The sequence below is a fragment of the Tenrec ecaudatus genome, chromosome 11 (genome assembly GCF_050624435.1).
Source record: "Tenrec ecaudatus isolate mTenEca1 chromosome 11, mTenEca1.hap1, whole genome shotgun sequence".
Lineage (NCBI taxonomy): Eukaryota > Metazoa > Chordata > Mammalia > Afrosoricida > Tenrecidae > Tenrec > Tenrec ecaudatus.
In genome coordinates, this window is record NC_134540.1 from 76,264,506 (window position 1) to 76,278,214 (window position 13,709).

The window sequence follows — 13,709 nt, forward strand, 5'->3', positions numbered from 1 at the left end:
GTGACTCGAGCCTTTTGCAGCCCACTCTGTATGTTCTCACCTGGAGACATCACCGAAGTATGCACATCACTGTATCAATGCACGAGCCAATGGCGAAACATAAAAGACAGAAAACAAAGTGCATGTCAACTTTAAAGATGGCGTCCTAGTGAAGTTTCTGATTAGGCTGCATAGAATGAACTCTTTAAGTTATTTTAAGGTTTAAGTCTGGTTTAAGGCTGAAGCCACAGTCTGGTGTGGTTTTCCTAAAATTTAAGCAAATAAGCAGACAAATATACTGACCTAGAAATTGCATATGCAAACCAGGGGTGAAGAGGCTGCCCCTCACCTATTTTAACTAGCACCTTCAATCCCAAGTGTGTGCCAAATTCAGGAATACACACTTTGACAGTCATTAACGGTCTGGAATGCTTCCAGGCAAAGTAACACAGTACTACGGAGTTTGACAAAACAAAATATGTGAAGTGAGGAAGGGTTAAAGCATTGTATCTTGGCAGAAAAGAGGATTGAGGTGGGGCATCTATCTGTACATATTTGCAAACGATCATGGTTTTTGAGAAAAAATTAACTTAGTTAAATATTTTTTAAACTTAATTTTTAAGTTTATTTCTATCCAAAGCACAGAACCTAGTGCAATGGGCAGAATTCACTGAGGAGAGATTTTGGTTCAATAGCAATAAAACCTCTAGAAACTTGAAGCTACCTGAGACATGACGAAGCTGAACTTCTCTCTCTAAAGGCATCAGAGGCTTGCATTTAACTTCTGAGGCATATGTAATATGCTAAAGGATATATTGTCTTGTTCTTTGGAAATTCTGCTCCAAAGAGAGACAATGCATTAAAGGTCTCCCTTCTGATTAAAAATAAAGTCAAATTCCATGCGCAAACATAAATTAAGTTTTAAAACTATACCTCAATATGAATATTAAAAGATCTTTTTTGGAAACAGTAAAAGTTGACAAGAATGTCTAAGGCAGGGACGTTATAGAGTCTCATAGTGAATGGATATCGCATTGCATTTACAACCAGTCCAGTGTGGCAACAACTAGATAACTTGACATCACACAGCCACACCTTTGAATTTGTTTTCAACTGATTAACCATGTGACCCCCATGAGCTTCGATTGGCATGCTTCCCATCTATGGGTCAAATTCCAGAATTTTAGGAGTAGGTATAAGGTAGGGGATACGCCATCAGAGTTCCTGGAAGGTAGGAAGCAGTCAGTGAATAAAAAAGCTGGTTGCTTCTGGTTAGCCTGACCATGCACCTCAGAGCGACACAGCCTAAAATAGCACATCTGTCACAGTTTGCTCAACTTGAAGTCTGTAGTTAGCCATGCTGGAGATTCCAAGTTGTGAGTAAATGCAGAAACTTACAAATTCTTGAAGGGAGAAGAAAAGTCTAAGAATCCGGGTACCCAATCTCCCAGCAGTGTGACCTTAGGCCACTTGCTCTCCTTCGAGTCTCAGCTTCATTGTTAGCCAAGTTAGGAAAGTCACACCAAGTGGCATCCCAGAGGGGACTGAGGGGATTCAATAGCCCTCTCTCAGTGCTTTGATGAGTTGCTGATAGGTGCCTACCATGTCCCTAGGAAAGGTAGTCATTTTAAATGTTATTACTAAATGATTATTGTTATCTGTTCTCAAGAAGAACTTCTGGGGCTGAGGTTGGTTAAATGATGCCCACACTTAATCCATGCCAATCCACAGTTCAAGCTTGCCAAGAAAGACACCATCTATCAGAGGTGTTGGAATGAACAAGATTTTAGTCACTTGAAGAAACAGCAAGGTCCGCTTCCATAAGAGGTGCCATTCCCAATAGTTAGTGGCTTACTCCTCATAGTGAACTCACGGCTGGAGGTCTGCACACAGCCCCCGTTATAGTGTGGCCCAAGGATCACATTGCTTCTCCAGGAGGAGAGGATGCTGAGATGGGGCACCGTGCAAGAAGCGTGTTTACGTAAGCCGTTGCTGGTGTGCTGCCATGTGCTCGGCGAAAGCGGGAAGGGATTTGCTGATAGTTCACCAGCTGCTATGAGATGCATTCTGGGTCATTCCCCTTGGACAAGTCAGCCAGCACTCTCATCCCATCCAGGAAGTCGAGATGATCCATCTAGTCCTTAGAACAAAGTTCACTTGGGGGTCACAGGCTCTGCTCAAACTGACGCCTACATAGCATCGTTCTTATCAGGCTCAATAGTGTAATTAAGAGTGAGCTTTCTCTCTCACAATATTAAATTCTGGCATCTCTTACACCCGGTTGATCTCATAAGTCGTCCGTTTCTGGCATCCAAATGATATGCATGTCTCACACACGGCAACTAGATGTTAATGAATGTAACTCAATGGCTATGCTTTTTCCTAGTAATTTCTCTCTAATAAGGGATGAAGTCTTTCAATGTGTTCTCTCTTTGAAAGAAGTGACTCAGAATGACCTTCACAGGAAATTCATCTGCTTTGCCCAGAACTCAATTGGCAACACTACCTGGTCCATCCAGTTGAAAGAAAAGAAAGGAGGTAAGCCAGGAGCATTTCCCTGGGACACTAGCAATTGCTTTGCTTTTATTAAAAGGAGAGGAACTTTTAAAAAGAAAATAGTATAATGATGAGGATGATCTTGATGATAGCAATTCACATTACTAGGTGGCAGACCCTCTTCTAAACACCTGTACGTATTAGATGGTTTAATCCTCCCAACATCTTTATTGTGCAGGCACTATTATCTGTAGTTTATAAGTAAGGAAACTGAGGCAAAGATAAATTGATAGCTTTACGCAAAGTCACAGAGCTAGGGAATTGCACACCAGCAATCCAGAATTAGTACTAACAAATCCACCGAGTACCTGGAAGCCTTCGGGAACCATTCCTTCCTTCACGACTATACAGATAACTGTAACTTATTCCATGTGGGAAGCAAGTCCCAGGGCCTAGTTTTCGTTCCTGCTTTCCTTTCCTTTTCTGCATCCTGACACATAAGCAAGTCGTGTCTAGCGTGTCAAAGCTATTCTTGAGATGGTCTCTACATTCAGGTGGGAAGTACTCAGGATAATAGTTTGGCTCTTGTTGACTTGTTTTCATTTTCTTTAGTTTCAACTTGAACTTGAATCTGAGCAATTGCTCATCTATTTCATAGTTGGCCCTTGGCTTCCTTCTGTCTGACTGCACCGATTTTTTCCAAGGTGTTTTTTTTTCCACCGATGTAGTGGATTTGGTTTCTGTTTCTGACACCTAGTAATGTCCCCATGTGTAGTCACCATTTATGTTGTCAAAGAAAGGTGTTTCCAACTAATAAGTAATTGATCGTGAAAAACTTCTATCATGGAATTTCTAGTCTCATTTATATGATCAAATCCTTATTTTTCAAACCGATTCTTCCTCTCTGTTTTCCACATGGCATTCTAATGACCAGTTATCAATGGGTCTTCATTGCATGCTTGATCATCTTCAGACTGAAGAAGTAACTAGAATTGTAAAATGTCTTTATCTTTGGCTTTAAAGATTGGTGCATGCATTTGAATAAGAAACACACAAGTTACCACCGAATGACAACATGGCAGATGAGTAGTGGTAAACTTCAGTAGAGTGGTTATAAATAATTTACAACATGGAAGGAGAGAGATCCAGGTGGGGATTTTGAAGTAGTGAGGGGAGAAATAAAGATAGTTCCAATTCCCAGGCTACCCAGATCTAGTCGGTGCCATTGTCCCAGCGTCTCTGGAACTGATTTGAGGATGGCTTTCTCAAGACCTCAGTGACACATTCCCAGATGTAAAAGGAATGCTGCCAATAGCAGGGATTTCAACAACCTGGACATGGAAATGGCCTTGGGTAAACAAATCCACCGTGCTGGCCTGAATGCAATCATGTCGAAAGGCAGGGCTACTTCTCTATGCTTGCGCATCTCCTCTCTGTTCACCGTGCCCACATTTCCCTTGCAGTGGTTTTCGTGTACATACTACTGGGCACCATCATTCTCATGGTGGGCACGCTGTCGGCAAGCGCCCTTCTCTACGTGTACTGGATTGAAATAGTGCTCCTGTTTCGTACCTACCAGAGCAAGGATGAGACCCTCGGCGGTAAGGACAGTACAACGCGTGGCCACTTCAGAACCTCTGACTGTTCCTCTTCGAACTGGTTTGGAGAGTGAGTTAACTGGGATAATCCAGAGAAACAGAATCAATAGGAGAAAGAGAGAGAGAGAGAGATATCTTAAGGATTTGGATTATCTATAATTGCAGGGCAATTAAAAAAAAAAACAAACAGAAACCATTGACCAGGAGGCAGAGTGGAAATTTCAGCAGTGCCATGCACAAAAGTTTCAGGTCAAACAGAAAGTTCGACACTCTCCCTTGTTCTCTGTTTGAGATGGTCCTCAGGCAGAGGGCCTTATTTCCCAGGAGTCCAAGCTCATCCATATTGTCCAGGGGCAGCTCCTCTGCTGACAGTTGATTGATTCATAGGCGATTCACAGTGAAAACACCACAGCTGACCGTGGAACAAGTGTGTATGAACTGAGTCCACATACACACGGGGTAGCACGATGAGACTCCCACGGGTCCCACGAGGGTTGATACAAGTACTTCCAAAGAGCAGAGCAAAGTCATGACACCACAGAAAAAGTTGGATTGCTTAACATGAACCATGTATCCAGGGCTGCAGCTGTGGCTTCCCAGCCGTTCAAGAGAAATGAATCCAGTGTAAGGATCATCTTAACAAACAAAAATCACGTTAAGCGAGGAGGCGCAAAAAACTTGGCACTTTTATAAAAGCTTAATATTTTCGCTCCTATGGAAATGGCCGCTTTTAGGATGGTGCAGTATATAATACATATAATATACAGAATATACTTTAATTTACTCATTACGGTAATTTAACAAAATCAGCATTGTTAGGATTTTGTGGAGTCACAAGCCATACACAGATTTTCTACAGGCCAGTGGGTGAGCGCCCCTAACCCCAAGTCGTTCAAAGGTCAACGGGTTCCTTTCCCATAAACAGAGTGTGACTGAATATCTGGGCACCCCAGGTCACTCACACCGACACATGACATGAACCAGCACAGAAGGCAACAAAGAACATAAAACCAATAGATCAATAAACCAACCAAACAACCAAACAAAGCTCACTGCCATTGGTCAAGTGCAATTCATAGCGACCCTGTCGGTTCAGGTAGACTAGAGCTGCCCCTGTGAGTTTCTGAGACTGCAACTCTTTATGGGAGTAGAAGCCCTCAGGTTTTCCCCCCACAGATCGGGCTGGTGGTTTTGAACTGCTGGCCTTGTAATTGGCAGCCCAACTTGTACCCACTATGCCACCAGGGCTCCTCAGTAAAGACCCAGACAAGAGAAAATGCTGTCATAGACACCCGGCGTTGTTTCCTCAGGCTTATCTTAAAAGAATTTCAGAAGCTTGATAGGCACTTAAAGCCAAGAGGGGCCTGCATGTATCAGGGCTCGTCTCTCAGGGCTGCCCTCTTGGACCAAGAACAGCTGCGTGTGTGTGGGAACCTCATCACAGAAGGATGTGGGGCAGCCAGCTGGGCCCAAATCTGGCAGAGTTGAGGGAGGATCTCCAGATACGGCCAGCCCAAGGTTTAGAGTCTGATCCTCATGGGTCTGGGTCCCATGTTAATGACCTCATACCTGCGAGTGTTAAAAGCAGGCGGAGAAGACGTTTCTTCCAATTCCAGAAACCAGGAAATCTGGTAGATGATCGTATTATCTGGCGGGCATGTTGGACTTCAATGCGTCTCTCTGTGAATGAACCTAAAGCAATATGAGAAGTATGTGAACCTCTCCATGCCTTACTTTTCCGAACTACATCGTAAGCTGTGCCGATCCATGGAGTTAGGATTGATTAAGCATTTAGAACAGTGCTCGGTGTACGCTGAACACCATTCCTGCCGATGGTTCGCGCTGGAATCCTGGGTGCCAAAGCTACCTGCCTTCCCACCACTATCCTCGAAGGCAGGCAGAGAGACGGGAGTCATTTCCTACCCTTGATCTCCACACCCTGTGAGAGCTGGGATTGGGACCCGCACAGTCAGGTTTAAGAGTTACCATTGGCTATTGTATCCATTCGCTTCCCTTGTAAAATGAGAGTCTTTTATGATGGTAAAAAATGAACTTCAAAGTGTAAAGTTTTGTAAAAATAACAGCCCGGTCCTTATTAATGAAGTGTCTTATCCGCTTTGCCCTAAGACCGAAGAGTAGTGTTGAGTAGTGTTTGTTTCTTTAGACTAGGAGAATGGCCCTACATGCATGGATCTGGGTTAGGGTGTGCGCCTTGGCAGCGCCGTGGTTAAGTGGGCCTGTGAGAACCGCAAGCTAGGCAGCGAGCCCCTGCAACTGCAGAGCACCAGTGCGTCTGGGTTTGGTTCTAAGTCAGAATATTTGCAGGCGCTGCTGTGATTCCCTTACGTAGAAAGGCAGGAGCCCTTTGTGCAAGACTTCTGCTGAATTCCAACGGATGGTGCTGATTCACCTCATGGCGATGGCCTCTCCAGTTTCCTGTGGTTTTCCCTCCATACAAAGTTTGGGAAGAGTTGTCACATCATCACGGAAAGTGACCACAAAGAGATGTATCACTCCCACCTTGCTTAATGCCAATTATTGAGACAACCTACGAATTACAAATTCTTAAGGCAAGGGTGTTTTGAGCTATTTAAAACTGTTGAGTTTACATATATATGTATATATATGTCATATATATTGTGTGTTTGGAGTTTATATGTATGTAAAATGCTTCCAAAGTCAATTCTGACTCAGAGCAATCCTATAGGACTGACTCCAAGTGCTCTTGGGGGTTTCTGAGACTGTACATTTCTCTGGGAAGAGAAATCCTCATCTTTCTCCCATGCATATACATATACAAATGCATACACACACATACACATACATCTATTTCTATATCACACACACACATCTGCTTTAAATTAAGCAAACTAACATCTTAATCTTGCCCCGGTGACTTCGTATTTCTTTTATTAAAATATTTTGCTTAGGATTCTAGGCCTTGCCCCAAAGAGCCAAAGGACATATTTAAGCATATCCTTTCTTACCTTGCAAAAACATCATTCAATTAGGAGGCAAGGTTTTCAAGCACAGCGCTGCAGTGCCCTCTGCTGGCCAAACTAATTAAAAAATCATAGCAATGTTTCTCTTATGTCGGTTCCTAATATCCACAATTTCAGTGATGTTGATGCCAGAATTGGGGAAAGCCTGAGTAGTGTAGAGGGTTACACGTTGGGCTGAGATTAGAAAGGTAAGCAGTTTGACACCACCAGCCTCTCTATGGGGAAAAAAAAACACATCCTTCAACAGTGACAGTCTCAGAAAGCCCGCAGTTGCACCCTGTCCTCGATGGTCTCTCTGAGTTTGCCTCGGCCCGACGGCAATGGGTACGGTTGCCTTGTATTACTCACACGCTGTGGGTATTCTAATACTGTGACTCTGCCATCGCAGAAATGAAGATATGTAGCATTTTCAGCTTATAAGACAATCGTTGCTGGAGTATCACAAGGAGATGTAAGGAATTGAATCAACACAGACTAATAAACACTTAAAATGCACAGCACCTACCTGCACATTACGCTCTGTATATCTCTTCTTTCCCACATGGGCAATGAAATGGTACGTAGACAGATCCTTTGAACCTCAGCTCATTGGTCACCTCCTCTTCTGGCTCTTCCTCTTTCATCTCTGTTGCTGGCCCTTCCATCTCCGAGGCTCTTTTTCAGGTCCCCACTGAACAAGGGTGCTGCCAACTAGCTTCGAGGATTAGTGCTGTTGCTTACTGTTCGTTACAACGTTTCCTTCCAAGGCTTTGAATAGAGCGCTAATCCACGAATCAGCTTGTCTGACTGCAATGCCTGTGAGGTTTTCTGTCTCACCCAGTTAGTCCCTTTGCACATCCTGGAATCAGTGTGTGTGTGTGTGACAATGTAGTCAACAGAGGCATACGAGATCTTTAAATGATCAGAAAACAAATTCCACAAATAAAATTCCCTATCTAGAAGAGGAAACACATCCGTCAAGTCCCTTATATCAGCACTCCTGTTCATTATTCCACGAAATCCTCAGAAAAGCCTCCAGTGACATCATTATGATCCTTGGTTCGCTAAGGGATTTACATACCTGTTCGAACGTAGACATATATGCCAATCCTATGTTGACCCTCTAAGACAGAGCAGACAGCCCCATAGGGCGTCTGAGAATTACTAGGCTGTAGGCATCGCACGGGCAGACAATCGCAGCTTTCCTCCACAAATACCGACACGGGCGACTTTTGAAATGTTTTTGAAGGCACAGAGTAGCCCTCAAGAGAATGCCTTTGGCGGGAGAGGGCTGCTGCTGGGCCGCTGGCAAACAAATGCAAGGCTGTGTGTTTGTTGCACAAGAAGCTGACAGTATATTCTACCGCGCTCAAAGCAGAGAAAACGCGCGTTTCCACTCCCTTGCTAGTGGGGCTGGGGCTTTGTGTTGCAGAATCAATCTCGATGCCTGGTGACCGGGTGTGTTACAGAGCGGAACTGCTGCATGGTGTGCTCTCGGCTGTCCCCTTCATGGAAATGAGTAATGAAGACTTTCTTCTGGGAGCCGCTGATGGCCCTCAAACCAAAGTTCAGGCTTCCAAACGTTGATGCCACCTTTGGAAACTACACACGTGCATGTGCGTGTGCGTGCGTGCGTGTGTGTGTACACTTCCGGCATGACACCTGCAGTTTTCCATCAACTCCTAACCTAAAAGACGATGGTCTGAGCATCTTAGTGGTTCCACAGAAGCAAGTCCCAGCCTTCTATCAAGCTCTTTGCCAAGAACCCGAGCACTGCTCTGCAGTCACACCTGGGGTCGCCATGAGTCAGAATGGACTCAAGGGCAAGTAGACACGCCTCTAGATGTAGAAACTTTATTGTAATTCTACGAAGGATATTTTTCTTCCTCCTCAGGAAAGCCTTGCTCACTGAACATGATCACACGTTTACGGTGCTGACTCTTCTTCGATGTCGAACTAATGAGACAGAAATGCAGTAGATGCAAAGGAAGCTCAGCGCAAGTCCCAAATACATGAGGTTGAACCATTGCAGGCCCCAGATGTTTGCTCTAACCTCCGTGAACATGCAGCCAGGCCTCATAAATTAGAATTCAACTGTGGGCAGGCAATCGACACCACTCAGATCTGTGACTTTAAAAATGGACACAGCTGCTCCGTAAAAAAGAAAAAACAATCTGTGGAAAACTTAAATCTGATTTTTATCAATTTAACATAAAGTATATGTATATGTCTCCCCGTAGGCACTAGGCTATTAACCACGTAAATAGCCTAATTCTCTATCATTTCCCTTTTTAGATCAAAAGGAATTTGATGCGTTTGTGTCCTATTCGAAAGGGCGCAGCTTGGAGAGCGAGGCTTCTCCATCTCCCAGTGAGGAACACTTGGCGGTTCACCTGTTCCCGGAAGTTCTGGAAAACAAACATGGATACACCTTGTGTTTGCTCGAGAGAGATGTGGTCCCAGGAGGAGGTAGGTCCTGCACGCCTAGATCCGATTTAGAGCAACAGAAGAAAGGCAGTTACATGCAAGCTGTCCTCAAGTTTCCTTCTGTCATTCTTGCTTTAAGGACATTCAAGATTGGGAAGTTTTGTGACGGTAGGCCGTACTGGGCAATAACAGAAAAGAGAGAATGTGTGTTCCAGAGACATGGCCTGCCACCATCATCATCATCACCACACACACGCACACACACATGCATGCACACCTTCAGAAGAAGATATTATATTGGATCTTAGGGATACTGCCCATAGCAAAGATCTCCCTCCAGCACTTCACTAGCAAGTGTCCTGTTTATGCTACCCAGTGGTTTCCTCTTCTCTGGAGACTGTGGGCTTGGCCCTTAGCTTAGGGGAAGCCTTAGCCCTGGATCTAGCTGACTTCCAGGCCCTGGTCCCAACCTGGCTCACCCATAATTTGTACGGACTTCAGCCTGCTCCACTGCAGCCAACTCTGCCCCAGAGATCACCCACAAGCAAGGACCTCGGTGCTTTCCACAGCTCTATTGCATCCCCCCTTTCCTTATATCGGAGCTGTGCTCCAGAGGCATTGCCAACTTGGGGAGGCAGAGCACAGGGATAGGAACTCTAGAGTGCCTCTGGACTAGAATACACGTTCACCTCTTGCATAAGCCACGTTTCCTTCCTTAAGAGCTTGACTTGCAAGGGATCTTCAAGATAGATCTAGAAGAAGCAGGCTTAATGTAACTTGAAGTTAAACAATGACAATTAACAAATAATGAAATTCTCTATTTCCAGTGTATGCAGAGGACATTGTGAGTATGATCAAGAAAAGTAGAAGGGGAATATTTATCCTGAGCCCTGACTATGTCAACGGACCCACCGTCTTTGAACTACAAGCAGCGGTCAATCTGGCCTTGGACGATCAAACACTGAAACTAATTTTAATTAACTTCTGTTCCTTCGAAGAGCCAGCGTCTCTACCTCATCTTGTTAAGAAAGCTCTCAGTGTTTTGCCCACCATCACCTGGAGAGGCTTAAAATCAGTTCCTCCCAATTCTAGGTTCTGGACACAAATACGCTACCACATGCCTGTGAAAAATTCCCGGATTCATACGAAAGCATCCTGGAATTTCCCCAAGGATGTTTTCATTAGCAAGGACTCTGTAAAGTAGAAACCACTAGGGGGAGCTCGCAGCTTAGGGAATGGTGACAAGGGGCCCTCGAGATCTGTTAAGAAGAACTAGGGATGTCCTGAGTGTAACCACAGCATCGGTTGGGCGGATGTCAAATTGAACGCATCTTCTTCTGACCCAGGAAAGTTTGTCACGCACTGGGATGCGATGAAGGCTGGTGTTCCAAACCTCTGGTGTTTGCTTGTGGATGGAGAGAGGGCAAATTCGCAGGAGTCTTGCACACAGTCATTGTGCCATGCCCCGAATCCTTGTCTGTTCCTCGTGGTCTGAGCAGAATTAGCAGCTACAGCCGCTTTGGGTTTGTGCCTGTGAACTGTCATGTACATTGTAAAGAAATCCATAAACCCTTTCTTGACCAAGTTGCATGCTTAACGTTAACTTAGATTTTTGCTGAATTAGACTCCTTTTTATCCAACTTACTGCCTAGACCGTTTTCCCCCCAGACAAGCTCTGGCTAGCTGGCTGTGTCCATTGCGAGACACCATGGTCATGGAGGGAGTGTGTTCTCTGTCCTCAAGCTAGGGCAAATATACCTCAAGAAAGAAGATTTTCACTTAGACACATACAAAGGAATAAAGCAGCCTTAAGAGGTATTATTTTCACGATATCCAAATAGTTTATTGCCAGCAAGTGGGCTCACATCCACAGTGCCCCAGCCATGGATTGCCATGGATATAGATCTTGATGGGAGCGGACAGCCTGATCTTGCTCTCTGGTGCTTTTGAACTGTCCAGACACATGGTTCGCAGCCCAGCGCCTCACCCACGGCACCACCATGACTCCTTCTTTTCACAAAAGTGATATAGGAACAACGTCTCAAGAAACCACCTTCAACTACTGACCCTGGATCTGAGTGTCCTGGACAATCAAAACGGTTTCACATAAGCAAGCAATTTCTAAAGAGTGAGCCTCCGGTATTAATTCTTCTTACCAGTACTAGCATTATAAAATACCTTCTATTACCTTTGAAAACTGTTTATGACCTGCTCTGAAAAGTATACAAGCATTCTGATTTTATGATAATAAAATCACTGTAAAGCTTTTCCTAAATCAGGCTATTTGTGATGCCCAAAATCAAATGTGTGTGTGTGTGTGTGTGTGTGTGTGTGTGTGTGTGTGTGTGTGTGATAGCTTCTGTTTCCCTCACTCACTCTCAGTGGCATATACTCAAAGCCACCTGGAAAACAAAACCAAACAAAAGCCTGGTGGTCTGCCCTGGTAATGATCACAGCCAAGCACCTAGCGCAGCGGTTCTCAGCCTTCCTCATGCCGCCACTCTTTCAGACAGTTCCTCATGTTGTGCTGACCCCCCAACCATGACATTATTTTTGGTGCTCCCTCATCACTGTACTTTTGCTACTGTTATGAAATGGGTGACTCCTGTGAAAGGGTTGTTTGACCCCCCCCCCACAGGGGTTGTGACCCCAAGTTTGAGAAATTCTGGCCTACAGAGCTCCATACCATATTGCCAGAATGGACAGGACTGCACTGCGTTTGATTTGGGGTTGGCAGGGTACTGGGAATGCTTCTAGAGAAATAAAATCACAAATATGGGCTTCTTAAATTGGCTCTCCAGCCTGACTAGTCTTAACACTAGCAATGTTACTTTGACACCCCACTCTCGGTACCATAATGTGTTAGACAGGGTTCTCTAGAGAGATAAAACCAGATTGCTGATAAATATATATGTTTATAAAGATAGATATATAATATAAAAAATGAACTGTTAAATTATATACAGATAGATAGATAATACAAGAAATGTACAGTTCAATTATAAAGGAATACAAATGGCTCAGTGCAATTCACTCCCATGAGAGAGTTGTGAGACACTGGCAGTCCTCCAAGTCTTGAGGGCCACCAGGTAGTCCTCTGTAGAGAGAGCTAGGCTATCCCAGCACAGGCAGCAAACAGTAAGGCAGGTCACCAACCGTCAGCCCCCAGATCCAGGGATGTACATTCCAATTCTCTGGCAAGACAAGTCTTAAAGGGACCTCAAATGACAACGACACAATTCACAGGTTAGGTGTCCCACAGGTAGTGTAGCTTGCAAATTGGTCTGATGATCAAAGAGCAAGAGACAAGAAAGGTGAGGCTCCCCAAGCTATTTAAGCCTCCACCCTTCAATTAATCCCACATGTGTTTATTGACCAGGCTGACACAATAAACTAACTATCTCACTCTGTAAGGGGCACAGTTCCATTCCACGTCAGTCTGATCCTGGAAAGCAAGTCGGAAGGGCAAAATCCAAGGCGACGAGGAACCTACAGGACATGGTTCGTCACTGCACTATCATTATGAGAAGTGCCTCTTGTGGGCAGGGAAGGGGGGAAAGGAGCTACTTTGGGAGTCAATGTAGTCAGTCCTTGCTTGTTGAGTGAAGCATAGTTAATTCATCTTTCCCTTTCTCCTCGAACACTGACCTTGGTGAAGAGCTGGAAGCACACACCCGTATGTAGGGGGCATTGGAGGTAGGAATCAACTGGCTCCGAAATACTAGGCCAATGAAGAGACAGAGAATGGACTAGCGACTATATGCAAAGTAGAAAGGTTTGAGTCAGTAGTCTAGGTCCCCAAACCAAACTCACTTCCTTGGCATGGATGTTGACAAGCCTATAGGACAGGGTAGAACCGCCTTTGTGAGGTTTGAGACTGAACTCCTTCAAGGAGCAGAAAGCCCACTCTTGGTCCCACAGAGTGGCTAGTGGCTTCCAGTGCTAACTTATGGTGAACAGTTGACTGCATACTCACTGCAGCACCAGGGCTTCCACCCACCCAAAGATCCCAATGCCATCAAGCCAATTCCAAGCCAAGATGGTCTTACAGGACAGACTAGAGCTGTCCCTTTCATTTTTTCAAGGTTGTAGGTCTTTATAGGAGCAGTAAACCTAAGCTGTCTCCCCAGGAGCAAGTAGTGGGTTTGAACCACTTACCTGGTGTTTAGCAGCTCAGTGTATAACTCACTAAGCCACCAGGGCTCCCTGGTAGTCAAGGTGAAGAGTA

At 44.8% G+C, this 13,709-nt stretch overlaps 1 protein-coding gene across 1 annotated transcript in view; it reads left to right on the plus strand.

The window, feature by feature from the left end:
- Positions 1-10,720, plus strand: part of IL18RAP (interleukin 18 receptor accessory protein) — a 34,648-nt gene extending 23,928 nt beyond the window's left edge. Inside the window, 4 exon segments of the mRNA XM_075562570.1 lie at positions 2,366-2,517; positions 3,939-4,076; positions 9,350-9,523; positions 10,309-10,720. Coding sequence (XP_075418685.1) covers positions 2,366-2,517; positions 3,939-4,076; positions 9,350-9,523; positions 10,309-10,685 — 841 coding nt within the window. The 3' untranslated portion in view covers positions 10,686-10,720.
- The last annotated feature ends 2,989 nt before the right edge of the window (positions 10,721-13,709 follow it).